Source organism: Amblyomma mixtum, chromosome 7 (assembly GCF_055824585.1).
Source record: "Amblyomma mixtum isolate Tamu chromosome 7, ASM5582458v1, whole genome shotgun sequence".
Lineage (NCBI taxonomy): Eukaryota > Metazoa > Arthropoda > Arachnida > Ixodida > Ixodidae > Amblyomma > Amblyomma mixtum.
This window is the reverse complement of record NC_143018.1, coordinates 25,385,097-25,401,683: the sequence shown is the minus strand read 5'-3', so window position 1 is coordinate 25,401,683 and position 16,587 is coordinate 25,385,097. Positions and strand designations below refer to the sequence as shown.

Genomic DNA, 16,587 nt, shown 5'->3' with positions numbered 1-16,587 from the left:
CTAAAAGCGAGAGAGTAGAGACTGAAGGAACGCCGTCTGGGGTCGCTGTCATCGTTAGTGCGACTTACGGTTCGCTCTAATTTCATCTAATTTATTAAAATTTTTATCAGTGGCACCACGAACCACCCCGGAATGCTGCCACACGGTGCGTAATTCTTGGCATTTTTAGCAGCCACTTTACGCCACTCACTGCTTTTCACTTCACTCCAGTTTCGGTATCGGTATCGCGTACCGACTATGTTTTTCGTCACCAGGGCAGCTATGGCATGACGTCACGACAGTGCGGCAGCCATACTTTTTGTTGTCGTCAGGCTCCCAGCTGCCGGTGGTGTGTGCATGTGCGACTCTTTTGGAACCTGTGAAGGCATTGTAGCGAAAAAACGCGCCGAGCTGCTGCAAAATGAACTGCAGCAAAGAAGCTCTGCTCGACGAGCTCACAGGTAAGCGTGCCGATACGACCGCCCTCACGTAGTGGCCCCGCGGTTTGGAGGCTTGTCAATTTCCATGTCTGGTGCTCTCGTTCTTTCGAGAACCTTTTTCGCGTTTGGGACGCCGTGCGTTCGCGAGCTGCTGCGTTTCCCTCGCGACTTCGTAAGCGTCGAGCGAACGCTGGCTCTTGCTGGGTGCCATTCAACTTCTGTGTTGCCCGTGTTCCTGTCATCCTTAACTATCCTGCGTGTTTTCCCCTTGCCTGACAGATTTCTCTAACCAGAAGCCCGCGGAAATTCCTTCGGTCCTCGACGAGTACCTGTCCCACATCGCGAAAACTGGCGACACCTTGTAAGTGCACGGTTTTCACGCTGGTTCAGTGTTTTTGTGCGAGTGTTCGAGACTTGTGAGAATTTCGAAGTTGTTCCGCAGTCCCGCCGATTTTGTGTGTTGCGTTTTAGCGGGTATTTCAAGCTCTTACCGTCGCCGTCAGTACCGGTACTACTAGGGGCATTTTGAACGGTTCCAGCATTTTTGTTAACAGTGGGCTGTTGCACAGCGTCGTGTGCAGTATGCTTCCAAGGTTGCTGGGACGTCTCCTGTTGCAGTTGCACAATTTGTTGCAATATCCTGAGGCTCTATGTAATTGTTATTAAAGTATGACGGAAAAATTTTAATGGGGGGTCTATGTTCTTGAGCACAGCCTAACATTGCGTTAAGTTGAAATGGTCACGAATGTAGAAAAGTTAAATTCCCGTTATTTTATTTTTTATTTTTATTCAATAAACCCCTAAAGGCCCTCAATCGAGGGTATTACATAGGGGGGAGCAATGACACACAACGCAAAATAAGAATGAGCAAGCGCCAAGGTGCAATACATAAATACAGAAAGCACATGTAGAAAACAAAACAAGAAACAAACAAAACCTGTAGTATACATGATGACAGAAGCCAACAGCCACAGAAACCAAGGGGCACAGGGGATTTTTTTTTTAAGTTATTTATTTTGTGGTGTTGATCAATTTAGAATATTACTGAATATGTTATCGTTTAAAGATAACTGATTAGAAAAGCAGAAGAAAAAACAACCACCTGCCGCCGGTGGGATCCGAACCCACGACCTCTGAATTACGCGTCCGGTGCTCTACCTCTGAGCTACGGCGACGGCTGTCAATTCTTCTGCTTTCGGGGGTATTTATGTTTACAAGTAACCTTACCTTGAGAGTGTTCATCAGCGCCACCCACGTTCACAAGTGGCGGACGTAGAACGTCCTGAGTTACCGCAGGTGTGACGTAGAACGTCATCGAACGGAGAGGGTGGAAGCTGCGTGAGAACCGTCTTATGCTTCCTAAGGCGTCAAGGCATGTTTTAGAGGCATAACAACCGCAGGAACAAAACAAAATAAAACAGCTGAATGCAGCATGTGGCACAATCAATTAGTAAAGCTAAACAGGCATTTGGGTTAGAAGGTCCTGAAACTTGTTAAGATCCCTTTCAGAAGCGATGTGTGATGGTAGATTATTCCAATCAACTATAGTGCATGGTATGAAAGAGTTAGCAAAAGAAGTGTGGCATGATATACGTTTAACTGATGGTTTAACAGGTGGTCGCGACGTGGAAAAAAAGGTCCCGATGGCCCGCGCTAGTCCACTGAGAGCCAACAAACGACCAAAGCTTTTTCTTACCCTCTTAGGTTTCCATGGCACAAGCTAAAGCCATTGTTATGTCGAAAGCTGGAGCTTGTCATGAATGAATTCCACAAGATCTCGCCAACGGACGACTTACCAGCCTTACCCAATGTTGAAGTGTTCAAGTATGAAGATATTAAAGAAAAGGTCTTGGAAGCTGTCAACAGCTTCAACAGGTAGGTCGCTGACATGCTCATTTTTCTCATTTTTTAGACATTTCGCGTGTAAGAAACTAGCACTGAAATTTCATCACCACTACGATTTAGTGGCCATTGGTGGTGTGTGATTTGGTGATCATCTCATTAGTGCAATCATAGATGAGGTGCTTATTTTGCTGACTGACGTATCAGTGATCATTTTGTGAGGTTTTGTTCAAATTAATGTATGGGAAGGCTACCATCAGTTGCTTAGCTCTTTAAGGCACGTTGTACACAGTTGTGTGCATTGCAATTTCAGAGCTTTTTCTGGGAGTGTGCAACTGCTAGCAGGGATTTTTGTTTCAGACGAATCTAGCACCCTTTATATCCTAAATAGGGAGTTTTATGTCAGTTGCTGATCACAATAAATACTGCTCAAAGCAGTCATCCTGATGGCGCATCTTTGCTGTTTTCACACAGACATGTTTTTATCATGGGTAATATAATTTTTTATGCATTTCTAGCATTATGTGCATCATGGAAATAAGCAGTATAGCATATAGATTCGCTGATCTTTTGAGTTCTCCATTAAAACTTCTTTTTGGGCGAGTGCTCATTAGACAGATCCTAGTGCTTTGATGTTAGTTTCAAACTACTGTTACACTTTGTGAGAAATTTTGTATGTGCCGGTAAAACAATTGCTTTTGGTGTTTTTTCTGACGTGGCTAATTCTCTGTATTGGAGCCTGCATAAATAATTGAGTGCAAAATTAGTTTGGGAAGAGAAATGGCAAACACCACTTGAAAGAAGGATAAAAGGGCGAAAATGTCTAGTTAAAAAGACAGACGGGAGGCACTGTAAATATTGCCTTTTCAACGTGTTTGCTGAATTGTATAACTCTTATTCATACTGAAGGAAACAGCACAGCAATGACATGGACAGTCAGAGCTAACAGCAAAGTGCAGTTCTTGTCCCCCATTTTCAAATTGATATGCAGTTTTGATCTCGTGCCATTGTACACAGTGGTTTGTTCCATCAACTTTGCACAGAATAGTGAGTATAGTTACACGGTTGCAGTATTAAGGCGAAAGCCTTTAATGTCTCATCGTTGTCGACAGAAGGTTGTCAGCAGAGGTGTCGCGCTTTTCGGTTAGTCGAAATGGTTATGACATCAGAGTGCACGGATTCGAAGTAATGAGGTCACCTACAGATGCCTGACGCCCCGCCCCCTTTTGGAGCACACGACAACTAATAAAATATTTGTCGTCCACTCCGACGGCGGGCGAAAGGCGTCCGTGGGTGACCACATCGCATGCCTCATTACTGCGATCAGAGCCATGGATACAACCGAACTCATCGAAGCAGGGAGAGAGTTGTGCTAAAGAAGCAGTCAAAGTCGGCAGTCAAAGTGTGTGGTCAAATAAAGCACTAGTACAGCACAAACAGTCTCGCAGTCAATGCCAAACAGTGCGCCAGGAAAGGCTTTCGGCTTGCAGCACTTTAGAGAGCCAAAGTGCCCCCTGATTTTTTTATTTCATGTCCACCATGAAAAGCTGTCTGTATGTAAAACTTGCGTGCACATCAGCTCGAATTTTATGAATGGTAATAATTTGCACCAATTGTTAAGATGCAACAGTTTGTAACTGAAACCTTGAGTCAAGGTTATTAATATTAATTATTAATATTAATATTCTTTGTCCCACATGGTCATGGACAGTGTAAGAAATTGCACTGAACCTTTTTCTCTCTATCTTTCGCATCTTTACAGTGCGCCGTTCACCATCCAGCGGCTGTGCGAGCTTGTGGTTGACCCCAGGAAGCACTACAAGCGCACTGACAAGTTCATGCGGGGCGTCGAGAAGAATGTCCTGGTTGTGAGCACAATCGAACCAAGATCTCTTGCGTACGTGATTTTTGTTCTCAAGTTTGCACAGTTATTTTGTTTCTTTAAAGGGTGGCTACAGCGGAGCTGGATTTTCGTGGCTGCTTTGCTTGGATTGGATTGTGCCATGACTGAAATTAGTAGCCAACAGAGTCGGCAAGGAGCTGTTGCTGAGTTTTAGATTGAAAGCTAAATGTTTTCCTAAAATTTTTAAAGCTTTAGCGAGTACAGCTTTGTTCTTTCAACCACTGTCAGTCAGGCAGTCAAAGTGCTGCACTCCTTAAGTTGTGATGGATTTTAGTGACGAAAAAACTGACATCACTGTGTAGCTGGGCGCAGTCAGATGGATGGGAATTAAGGCCACACAGGTTTGAGTTGTAGAGCCTTCCTTTATAGCCAGTACAGAGTAGATTCTAGACATATCCATATACATAGTGCATGAAAACACAATAAAGTAGCCTCTCAGAGAGAGGATAATTGCAAACAGAGCATGAAACATGCTTACTTTATCCTACTTGAAAATGCTTTTTTTCACTGGCTTTTTTTTTTCTCGCTGCATCCCAGCGGCTGCTATTTGTGGATTTTTTTTCCTGATTTTTGCTTTCCTGGCTTCTTTTAAGGTGCTGAGCCGGGTAGCTGTAGTCTAGTTTCTCTTATCTCGCTCATTGTGTAGCTTAGCTGTTATCAGCTCCATGAACAGGCACACAGACAGTGCTTGTGGCGCCGGTATCTGGCCATCTCTGCACTGTGATAACGAGTGTTGAGACACTGTGTCAGTTGAAGATGTGGCTCCGGTTTTTAAGCCCCAATTCAACGAGCGGGTGCACTTTACACATGCACGCCTTTTAGGCAACGCGCGTTGCTATGTCGAGGTGTGACCATGTCAGATCTCTACACCAGTGCAGGCTTGGTCATGCGCCCTGCCTGTTTGGAGCCGGCAAGAAGGTGCGCTCTTGCAAGACAGCTTCCCCGCAGTTTCACACAAGTTTGCATGGAATGATGTAAAAAAAAAAAAGTGGTGCCTGATGCTTCAATTTCAATTTTTTCCTCTGACTTGGTCTTTCGAGGAGGGACTGGTTGTGGTGTTTTTGTTTTATGTTTTTAAAGTGACTACCTTATATTGCGCGCGTCAGCATAGCGCTTGTCTGCGTCGTTTACTTTCCGTCCCTTGTGTTCCCTGTGCGCTATTTTTTTTTTTTTTTTCATCATGAACGTTATCCAACTTGCCCAACTTTCCACTTTGCGTGGAAACCATCTTGTGGGGGTGCGCTTTCTGGCGTAAAAAAATTGTTTTGTTTTTTTCCTTGACAGTGCCGTGTTGATGCCCCTTGAGTACCGTTGCGCACAGTTGCCGTGGTACACAGTCGCTGCGAAATTTACCCCCAAACTCTGAAAGCTTCCTTACCTCAGTAAGGAAGCCTTCATTGCAGTGAGGTGCCCTCATGTCAATCTGAAAGCTTCCTTACTGAGGAGCCCTAAGTAAGGTCGTCCTTGGTGCCTCCTCACAGTTAAGGCAGCTGCCAGCTGCCTTCATGCGTCCTTAAGTCGCTCCTGGCCCTGGAGGAGCGCTTCACCTCACTGCTGCCACAAGTGACTCCGCACACTCACGTGGGCGGCGAGACGCGGCGCAAGGACGCGGGCCCGGCGTGAGCGCAGTTGAGCAGGCGGGAGAAAATGGCAGCGTGGACTGACCGCTACGCGGGCGACTGCACGCAATTTTTTAACCGTGCTTGTGAATACGCATTCGATGAAGTGTACCTGTATCCTCGAACAGCTAGGTCGCTTTGCGACACAGTGAGTCCAGTGGAACTGCACTCAGAGGAAGAATTTGCGTTCAGATTCCGCACCGGTGCGGCTCTGTCACACTTGGGCATTCGGCGGCGATAGCGAGCGAAATCCGCCACCGCCGAATTGTTGCCTCGTTCACACCTCCCGGCCACCACGTCGCCGCTCGTGGCGTGAGAGATATGGCTAGCAAATAGCATAAATCGACGCTATTTATGTACCATAAGCGCGTGCATTCTTACGTACGCTAAACGCAAGTATTTTGCGGGACGTTACAACGTTTCTCAAATTTTCACTTTTAATTCAGCTTATGCAAACAGCGACGCAATGACACGACGATTGACATTTATGTGGCTATTCCCTTTGCATCTCGTGGACGAGTTTTCCGCCTAGCTCAGCCTAGTGGCGCCATCTGGTTGTTAGGACGGAAACCATTTCTGTCAACAAACCGATGGTCTTAAGCCTAAAAGCGGCTGATTCGCCAATCTAAATAAGAAAATAAGGCAAATTTATCACTCATACTTTCCTTAGAGGCGAGATGAGAGGAAGCGAAAGACCGATGGCCCATTTATGGCCAGCGAACGCACTGAAAAACGCAGTAACGACGACGAATTCAGCCCGAATCGAGGGGCCCAGCTTCGAAGGGCGCCGCCATGTTTGTTGTCGCCGCGGGAATGCAACTTCCTACTGGGCGTCTTATTGGCCGATGTGAAGGAACCCTCAAACCCAGACACGTGGCATGCGTTCCTTACTCGAGGAGAGGCGAGGAGAGCTTTCAGAGTAAGCTGGCTTCCTCCATCGAACATTCGCGGAAAGGCGGCCTCACGTAAGGTTAGGAAGACTTCGAAGGAAAGGAAGCTTTCAGAGTTTGGGCCTTAGTCTTAAGTAAAGAACACGTGAAACAGTTCTTAAGCGGATTTCACAGTGTTGATCTTATCATAGAAATCTCCTTAGACAGCTTGTCTTAGTAGTCTTTAATATATTATTACGAAGAAGACGAAGCTGGCAGTGGCGCGGGACGGAGCGCTCGCGCTAGGCCAGCGGCCATTAAATGTTCACCGTTCATCACGCCCCTTTCTTCGGCTGGCCGCCACGTAACAGTATGATTGCACTCAAAGAATAATAAAGGGACCAGAAACAATATTTATTAAGGTTAGGAAAAGCACATGAGCAATCGGTATTCCTTCACAAGTCACCTCACCACAACAAAATTTTATGCTAGCTTCAACAACACTAAAGATATCCGCAATAAAATTGATGCTCCTCTCCCGCCTCAACTCAACACCAACCCAGCCGCGATTCCATCCCAACCGCAGCAGTCGAATTTCAATGGAGGTGGAATTCTAGAGGCACGTGTACTGTGCGATGTCAGTGCACGTTAAAGAACCCCAAGTGGTTGAAATTTCCGGAGCCCTTCACTACAACGTCTCTCATAGCCTGAGCCGCTTTGGGACGTTAAACCCCCATAAATCAAACCAACAGCCGACTCGTTGGGAAGAAAAAAAACAAAACAGGTCAGGACTGCACCTCGCTCATTTCACTTGGGCATGCCCAGTGAGAAGAAGGCTTGCCCAGATGCCCCACTCTAAGTCATAGGTGAAGGGGCAGCTAAGGATGTGCAGTGAGATGCCGCTTTAATTGGTTGCAAGAATTTTCAAAATTATTTTTAAATTATAGGGTTCATGCTAAGCTTTGAAATTTCACTTGAACGCTTACAGAGCCCGCCTCTGCAGATATGGTGCTTTATACGGTGACCATCAAAATCATTTCAAGGTCCCTTTAATTTGACCACGGTTAAACAACAAAAACTTTTGGGCTTTCATGGTTCTATGGAGTGCTGGCACATTTCAGTCCATATACGTAACGATCCCCCCCACCCCCCCCCCCCCCAATCACTGCTCTGAACTGAAATGTTAAGTTGATGTAATATTCAAAACTTGCGTAATCTAGACAAGAAGAACAACAGGTGTGATAGAAAGGTAGTGAAACCGCATGTGGTTGGTCCTGTTCTGTACTACGTCTTGCCTCTTGCAGTGTTGCTACAGCTGTCTCCCTTTTTGACTGCCGCCGCGGTGGCTCAGTGGTTATGGTGCTCGGCTGCTGGCCCGAAAGACGCGGGTTCGATCCCGGCCACGGCGGCTGAATTTCTTTGGAGGAGAAATTCGAGGCCCGTGTACTGTGCGATGTCAGTGCACGTTAAAGAACCCCAGGTGGTCGAAATTTCCGGAGCCCTCCACTACGGCGTCTCTCATAGCCTTAGTCGCTTCGGGACGTTAAAACCCCATAAACCATAAACCAACCCTTTTTGACTGATTGCAGCCCCCTACAGCAGTCCAATGCAGCCTCTGTGCCCATGGTCAATGGTATCCCCGGAGTGGAAGATGGCGGGATCAACGGTCACTTCGCTGACACCACAGACGATTCGCTCAGTCGTCAGGACGGAGAGAGTGGGCACTGTGAAGATGAGGGTATCTGTGCGGATGACCCCGGTACCAATGTGGAGGTACCTAGCTCAGCAACCGATGCCTCAAGCTTAGGTACGTGCAGCTTAGGATAAGGGATTTTGCTCCATAACGCGAGGTTTCTAGTTACAACTGCTTTCATATTGCTATGCCTTATGTCCTCTTCGGTTGAGAGCGGGGCCCGTATTCTGGAAATGTCCATTAATGGAAACTTCCAGAATCTAGCCCCAGTAGTATGTGGCACTGTGCTAATATGCATGTGGTTCCTTTAAGTGTTCCTGTTATAAACGCTTCTTGCTTGATGTATTGGATCTTGAGGCTTGAAGCTACTTTCTGAAATGCGCATTAGTTCAGAGTAGGCTTGCTCAGTTGCTTTGGTTTGCTCAGCCTTACGAAATGGCTTTTTCTTGTTAGACAGCACTGCAGCTGAGGCTGAGTTGATGTTGGCACCTCAGCCTTGGACCTCAGCTGTTGAGTTTGGATGAGGCCTTAGTGGAAAGATGCTGTCATTGTTAGAAGTTGGCAATGGCCGCCGCGGTGGCTCAGTGGTTATGGTGCTCGGCTGCTGACCCAAAAGAGGCGGGTTCGATCCCGGCCGCGGCAGCTGGAATTTCTTTGGAGGAGAAATTCTAGAGGCCCGTGTACTGTGCGATGTCAGTGCACGTTAAAGAACCCCAGGTGGTCGAAATTTCCGGAGCCCTCCACTACAGCGTCTCTCATAGCCTTAGTTGCTTTGGGACGTTAAACCCCATAAACCAAACCAGAAGTTGGCAATGATATTACGCGCTGCATTTTGGCAGCTTTCTCATCTTATCAGCCTGGTAGTTTCTTTTGTTGCAGTATCCTGCAGTCATACGTCTCATGTGAAAGCTCATGTTCACGCCTCCGTTTTTGCTATAAGCCTTCAGCAGTATGTTTAGCCGGTACACACTGCAACTTAATAGCACTACAGGTCTTTCGATGAACTCTCATGGTCATGTCTTTTTTTTCGTTTCGTCTATTTATTTTTGTCCTTATCACTGCCTGCCTTGAGCTCATTCTCGAGTATCCCATCTTTCAGTGCTGTTAACATTGCGTGTCTTTCCTCAGGTGAGGCGCCTCAACCTGTTTCCGAAGAAGTCGTCGAGGAACAACAGGAGGCTGAGCCATCGGGGTCCACAGAGCGGCTTGAAGCCGAATCATCCAAACAGGTGGAAGAGGAACAGGAGGCAGATGCGTCAGCGGTGACGGAACATGCCGAAGTTGAGAAGGAGGCGGAGGAACCAACAGAAGAAGCAGTCCCACCAGAGGCACCGGCGGAAGCACCGGCGGAGAATGTTGAGTCTTCAGCACCGTCTGTTGAAGATGAGCCCGCAAAGCATGTTGAAGATGAGCCGGCAAAGCATGCCGAAGAGCATGCAGAGGAGGCAGCGTCGGAAGAAAGCCCTTGTGATAAAGATGATGTGGAAGCTGTCGCAGCAACGACAAGTGAAAGTGACTCGGGGCTCATTTCTGCTACCGATGTGGAAGCTCCACCCGTGGCTTCGTCTGAGGGTGAGTAATTTCCTTTATTAATCAGTCAGTCGTTCAGTCAGGTCTATTAAACATCATGTTTATGATCAAAAATGAGTGCAGGAAGTTAAAAAGGGTTGAATGCTATGCGTTAGAATTGCAACGCCTCTTCACTGATTTTTTTTATTCTGGTGTGGTTTACAAAAAGGGATCACTTTTTGCAAAACTCTAATAGAATGTTGTGTAATGCTTATGCTCTGAACTGATCTAAATCTGAAACAAGTGCTAGCTTTTAAGTCTAGTTACTTTTTACTGTGCGGTGCCATTCCTTAAATGTGGTGTGGGTCTGATTTATGTCATTACCCGCTGCGGTGGCTCAGTGGTTAAGGCGCTCGTCTGCTGAGCTGGCATACCCGGGTTTCAACCCGGTTCGGCGACAGCTTCTCGATGGAGGGGAAATGAAAAATGTGCCCGTGTGCTGTGCGATGTCTGTGCACGTTAAAAGATCCCCAGGTGGTCAAAATTCTTCTGGAGACCTCCACTACAGCATCTCTTTCTCTGCCTTCCTTTATTCTCTTAGTCCCTCCATTATCCCTTGCCTTACGGCGCGGTTCAGGTGTCCACTGAGATATGAGAGACAGTTACTGCGTCATTTCCTTTCCTCAGAAACCAACCAACCCAACTGATTTACCATTTGATAATTCAGGCCCAGAGCTTACTCATGCTTGTTATTATGCACATTGATGAGCGAGAAGTTCAGAGTGCTGTGTTAGACAAGGATTATTTCGCACTGAAATTAGGTTAATGTGACTCTTGTTCATTGCAGAGCCACCTCTGTCAGCGCTGGACCTGTCGGAAGCAGACGCCATGCCCGTCGATGCTTCGTCCGATTTGAAAGCGGCGGACAATCCGCCCGAAGGTGGAGACGGTCCGCTGGAAGCAGACTGCAGTGGCTGTGACTCAAGCATTTCCGACATGCCCGGTGGGGACGAAGAGCTGAAGGAGCCCCCCTTGAAGAAGTTCCACCCTGAACCTGAGGCATGCACCGAGGCACAGGGGGCAGACCAGCAGCAGGAGGAGCCTTCCTCGACGTCAGCACCAATGGAAGACAGCCCTGAAGAGGAACCAATGGTAGGCAGGAGGGTCGCAGCATGTTGTCCTAGATGCCTAATACTACATGGCAAACAAAAATAGCGCAGGGGAAGAACAGGAACAAGCAAGGACACACACGAGCGCGATACACACGAGCGCTATAGCGCTCGTGTGTATCTTTGCTTGTCCCTGTTCTGCCCCTGTGCTTATAGCGCTCGTGTGTGTCCTTGCTTGTCCCTGTTCTGTTCCTGCGCTATTTTTGTTTGCCATGTGTTACCAACAAGCCCAAACTGCCACCGTAATACTACAGTCGACTGTCGATAATTTAAACTCAGACGCCTGAGAAATTATTTGAATTAGATGGAGTTTGAATTTAAGGGAGCCTTTGTAATATATACTGCGTGTTGCAGCAAACACTTTCAAAAATTTTTTAAAAATGGGCTTTTTGGGGTCAAATTATGATTTTTGCGCCATAGTGTTACCAGGGTTGGTGGACATCAGAAAACTGGTGAAATCGTCTTAAGTAGGAAGCTGGTCAACTAATTTTAATAATTAACTTTTTAACTGGTAGAGTTAGGCGCCTAGTTGCAATTGGAGATTTGTAGCCGGTCGTTAGTAATAGCCATATCAGTTTTTAGACTTTTGAAAATGCAATTACTCTTGGCGCTGTGGCTCGGCAAAATGTGTCTTCTTCGACTAGTTACGTGCACTGGAGGGTTTGCTTTGCCTGCGGGCTTTCGAAAGCGCATGTATTTTCGCACGATGCAGCCAGATTTTGTCAATCCACAGCGCTGAGGGTAATCGCAATTTTCGAAATTCTGGAAAGTGATGTGGCTATTACTTACAACCGGCTGCAAATCTCTTAATTACTACTAGGTGCCTAACTATACTAGTTAAAAAGTTAATTATTAAAAATTAGTCAACCAGCTTACTAATTAAGATGATTCATCTGTTTTCTGGTGTCCACCAACACTGGCAATAATGCTGCAAAAGCCATATTCCCCCCCCCCCCACCCCCCACCCCCCCCTTAAAAAAAAAAAAAAGCCTGTTTTTGGAAATATTTGGAAGTGTTGGCTGAAACACCCGGTATACTTGTTACTGACAGAACCACAGTGTCTGTTCACATGTACTGGCTATTTGAATTGAGAGTTTAAATTGCCATATATTGCTATACTTATAAGTGGACTGCAAATGCTATAAGTCGACCCCGCCCCCTAAACCATGAGCACCCCGTGCTGCCCAAAAGAATATAAGTCTACATTTTCCCGCCACTCAGTTCAAACTCATGACATCCTTGCCGAAAAAGACTATTTTCCACCATTTTGAAGTGAATGGCATTCCGTGCGCCCGAAAATTGTTGTCGACGCACGCAGTTTACTTGGGAAATTGGCCAGTGACAGTGACACCTGGACTCTGCGTTTTGGTCTTTTCTGGTTTATACAAGCTCAGTTTTCGGTAAGAGTGTTCTTTTCGTAATCGGAACATGGTACCCTATGGATACAAGCCAACCTCTAATTGTCCTTGTTGTTCCTTTAGACATGTTGTCAGTGCTTAACCTTTTTGGGGCTTGGTAGTACATTTTGCGCAGTACTGTGGGCTTTTGTTAATTCAAACTTGCAATTTGATCATCTTGTTTATTCGAACTGATAATTTAGCCCCAATGAAACGAGTAATAAAAAAGGCTCCCATTAATTTGAACCGCACATGATTCAAACCAGTATTTCTTGAATTTTCTTCTGAACTAGTTGGTAGTTCATGATGCAAGGGAATTGCAGCCGACAAATAAGTGCCACGCAGTGAAGACGACACATACACAAAGCTCTTGTTTACTGTGTGACATTTATTTGTCGGCTGTAGTTCCCTTGCATTGGTACTTTTGGTTCCCTTTAGGTTCGAATTATCGAAAGTTGACTGTGTAACATATGTTTACGTCTAAAATTAAGTCTGCCAGTCTGTCATTGGCAGAAGACGAAGTACCGTATTTACCCAATTCCAACGCGCCCCCGATTCCAACGCGCACCCAATTTACTGCACCAAAAAAAAAAAAAATCAAGCCCCGATTCTAACGCGCGCCCGATATTGGTAATGAAAAAAAAAAAAACTACAAGCCCAGCTTCTAACGTGCATGTGGCTTCCACGAATGAAAATAATTTGCAACCGTTTTATATTTTAAGGAGAGATGCGGGTGAAAAAACCGCGATTTTTTTCGATAAAGTCGATTTTGTATTTTCTTACGTTTTGTATTCCCCCAAGCCTCTTCTTTTATGTATAAAAAAATCAAAGCCGATAACCAATGGGAAGTTAGGAAAAAATGCAATTAAAGCTCTCGCGGTGGCTCGCGAAAGTACGAATTTGACCGAATTTCGGGAACGCGGCATTTCGCTCCACGGCGTCGCCCGCTCTTGAATTTTCGCGGGGAAGTAGGCCTAACCCTCTCCTACCAGAAGCCACTTCGGCAGCGGCGTATTCTTGATAAAAATACGAAAAAAAAGATCGTTTCCCGCCCGAGTCGAGCGTCGCGACTGACTGGCCCTTCAAATCGCGTGGTACGATCGGAGCCCTTCCATTGGCTATGAGCATTCCACCGCACGGTCGGACGCAGACGCTCTTTCTTCGTTCTGCTGCCACCGAGACGTGAACCAACGCTTCTGCCCGGGTTTTTCTCCTTTCTCCGCTATGGATGCGACTGAGAAACGAGATTTTCTTTGACGTAAGTTCCTGACAAAGCATCAGTATAAAGGAAGACGCTCCAAGCGCAAGCGGAGAGCTCCGGTGACGGGAGGTTCGTCTGCTGCTATGCGTAACTGCGGCAGCGGCGATGCACCATTTGGTTCCTTCAAGCTTCTTGCGGAGCATCCATGACTTCGTCAGTGCATCTGAGCGAAAGATAAAGATGTTCGATCGCCAAAACAAGCGTAAAAACGAGTGCGGAAGCGCTGTTATCTGTTAGATCGGCATGATGCACGACCTCGTCAGCGGCGCGGCGTGCCCCGCCTGCGGACGATGTAATCTCTGTCAGAGAATCGGCCACAAAATAGAAAGGACTCTCATCGTTTTTGGAACTGTACCGCCGAAATGGCGCGTTTCCGACAACCGTTGTTTCATCAACATATTCTTCGAGCCGCGTATCTCGATCGTGCAAAGGCAGTGATGAGGCGTCCGCCCGCGGCAGTGCACGGGATACCGTCGCCGTGAACGTGGTCCGTGGTCGCTGAGCACGCGACCAATGACAAGCGCCACACCGATTGAAAACGGCTCCTGCGACGCAGAAAACGACGAGCAAACGTGCTCCTATGTTTGCCGGCAGTTAGTGAGCTCCCACGTCGTATAATGGCGATGACGATGGGCAGCTATGGGGCAGTTTCGGTTTGCACTCGAATCCAACGCGCATGCGATTTTGAGACATATTTTCCCCGAAAAAAGGTGCGCGTTGGAATTGGGTAAATACGGTATGCAACTTCAGTTTTTTTTTTTTTTTTAAAGTGCCATTTTGAAAGTATTTCATATTGACAGCAGATGGTGCCACAGTTTTTTCTGTGTGTACTTGTCCCTCACTGGACAAACATACTCATAGGCAGTGGCACATTTTGTTTTGTTTCTGATGAACTAAGTAAGCAATGCCACCACACCTGGAGTATGAGTGTATCTGAAGGTTCCACCTCTGTACGTGAAATTTGAGCAGCAACTAACCAACTACTTGCTAGCACAACTGTCAGGAAGGCTAGCCCACACGAAAAATTCGGATAAAATTTCACTGCCTCAAGCTTAGAGGAGACAGGAAAGGCATCGCAGTTCTAATAAGCCACCTGACAGCGTTATCTGACTCGAATTTTTGCATTGTGTTCAATTTCCAGGACAGCTCGAAAGTGGATGCGCCCGTTTCCGTGGACGATCCCGCAGAAGCCATGGACACAACTGCGGACAGTTCTGTCGAGAAAGACGCACCACTGTCTGGAGAACAGCAAACTGCGAGCCCCGACGAGTCTCCCATGGAGCAGAACTGAACCGCCCTGTTGTGAACAATGTCGGCTCCTGTGCTTACTACCCTCTGTCATGTATCTCATTTTCCCTGTGGTTCGAAGGCATGAACCTGTCTCGATTTATCCCAGCAACTGCAAAAACAGTGTCGTACTTGCACCTCTTGTTTCATGGTATAGTAACACATCTGGCAAGAAACAATGGGGTTGGGGGTAGAAAGGAAGTCTGAAAGCAGTGAAGTGTACCAAAATAACAGTTCTGAATTTGTCATACCATTATGTTAATTGCCTCTAGACAGTTTATTGGCTCAATAGCGGTATCCATGCCAGTTTTCTTGGCCATATCTGGTTAAGGAACCCCCCTTGGTTGAAATTTCCGGAGCCCTTCACTACGGCGTCTCTCATAGCCTGAGTCGCTTTGGGATGTTAAACCCTAATAAACCAAACCTATTTGTGGAATGATAGCAAACAGCATAATAGTTGTGGGAGCATTTTTTGAATCAGTTTGGAAACTCTTTGTCGGACACACAAGACGTGTGCCACCTGTTTTTGTGTCCTAGCGTGTGGAGAGCGTAGAAGTATGCAAACCACTAAGCAGAATGCATGTTGTGAAAACCGTGTGTGGTCAGAGCACATTATTGTGCTTATTGTGGAGCTTGACGATCACAAAATCAGTGTGTTTATTTTAGGATGCCAGGACCACAACATCTGTCCACCCAGTAGTGGAGAGCTGTTGGTCACAGCCAATGTTGCCAGAGCAGTTTTAATGCTGCAGCTAGCTTCCGTTAATTTGAATGGCACAGGGCCCACAATGGATTTCAAATTAACAAACTTTGCCTCTGTCCTCCATGTTCACTTTTTTTTTTTCTTTTCTAACTAAGCTTTTAAAACCAGAAGTAAAAGGTTATGATAGGAATTGACTAGATGTACTCCTTGTTTTGTTTTTTTTTCTGTTTCTGGTTTTAAAAAACGAACAGAATTGTGGTGCACTCAAGTTAGTGCTTGTATAATATTTCTGCATTTGAACAGGGGCGTCTGAAAAGTAATTGTGCTTTTTTTGGAGGTCTTTGCATTTTTCTTGGACTTCAGGGAAACATTGAACGTGGCTTTCCTTGTTCTCGAATGCGCTGTATAATATACATGTAGCTCCCTGTGACTCTTGCTGTTGCCCTTGAGACGGAAGATGACGGCCTCAGTCAGGCCTAATCAGTTTTAGCAGTTTCGTCGACAGCAGCATCTGTGGTTCGTGCAGAACATTGCTGCCTCGCTGGTCGTCCTGGTTTCCAAGTTGCCGCACATATACTTCGTTCAGTGTTGAGGCTTCTGGGAAAATTATGTGCGTATTTGATGTAACAGGCGTCGTGTAGTATATATATTTGTTTTATGATAGGTAGCAGTATGTCGGGACTGCATCTATCACAGGTGTACGCATCGAGCAGCTCATCTTCATTTTTAAATAAATTTTCTGTTCATGCTTACTTCTCTATGCCCTTTGTCACAATGAAACCAGTTTCCACCGTTCCTTTTTCATGGCCATTGATATAGACAGACAAATATGAATCGCGGACTTTTGTTAACAAATTAATAAATTCGCAGAATGCATGTAGAGACAAGAAGTTGCCTGAGGCAGCTAGTGTTCTGG

General features: G+C 46.2%; 1 protein-coding gene across 1 annotated transcript; it reads left to right on the top strand.

Annotated features, from left to right (window-relative positions):
• Positions 1-277: 277 nt before the first annotated feature.
• PPP4R2r (Protein phosphatase 4 regulatory subunit 2-related protein) lies at positions 278-16,423 on the top strand. The gene is made up of 8 exons (XM_089552053.1): positions 278-440; positions 699-780; positions 2,124-2,294; positions 4,024-4,158; positions 8,242-8,459; positions 9,474-9,917; positions 10,702-11,006; positions 14,823-16,423. Exons 1-8 carry the CDS (start codon positions 401-403, stop codon positions 14,970-14,972), a joined length of 1,545 nt encoding a protein of 514 aa, XP_089408179.1. The 5' UTR covers positions 278-400; the 3' UTR covers positions 14,973-16,423.
• Positions 16,424-16,587: the final 164 nt, after the last annotated feature.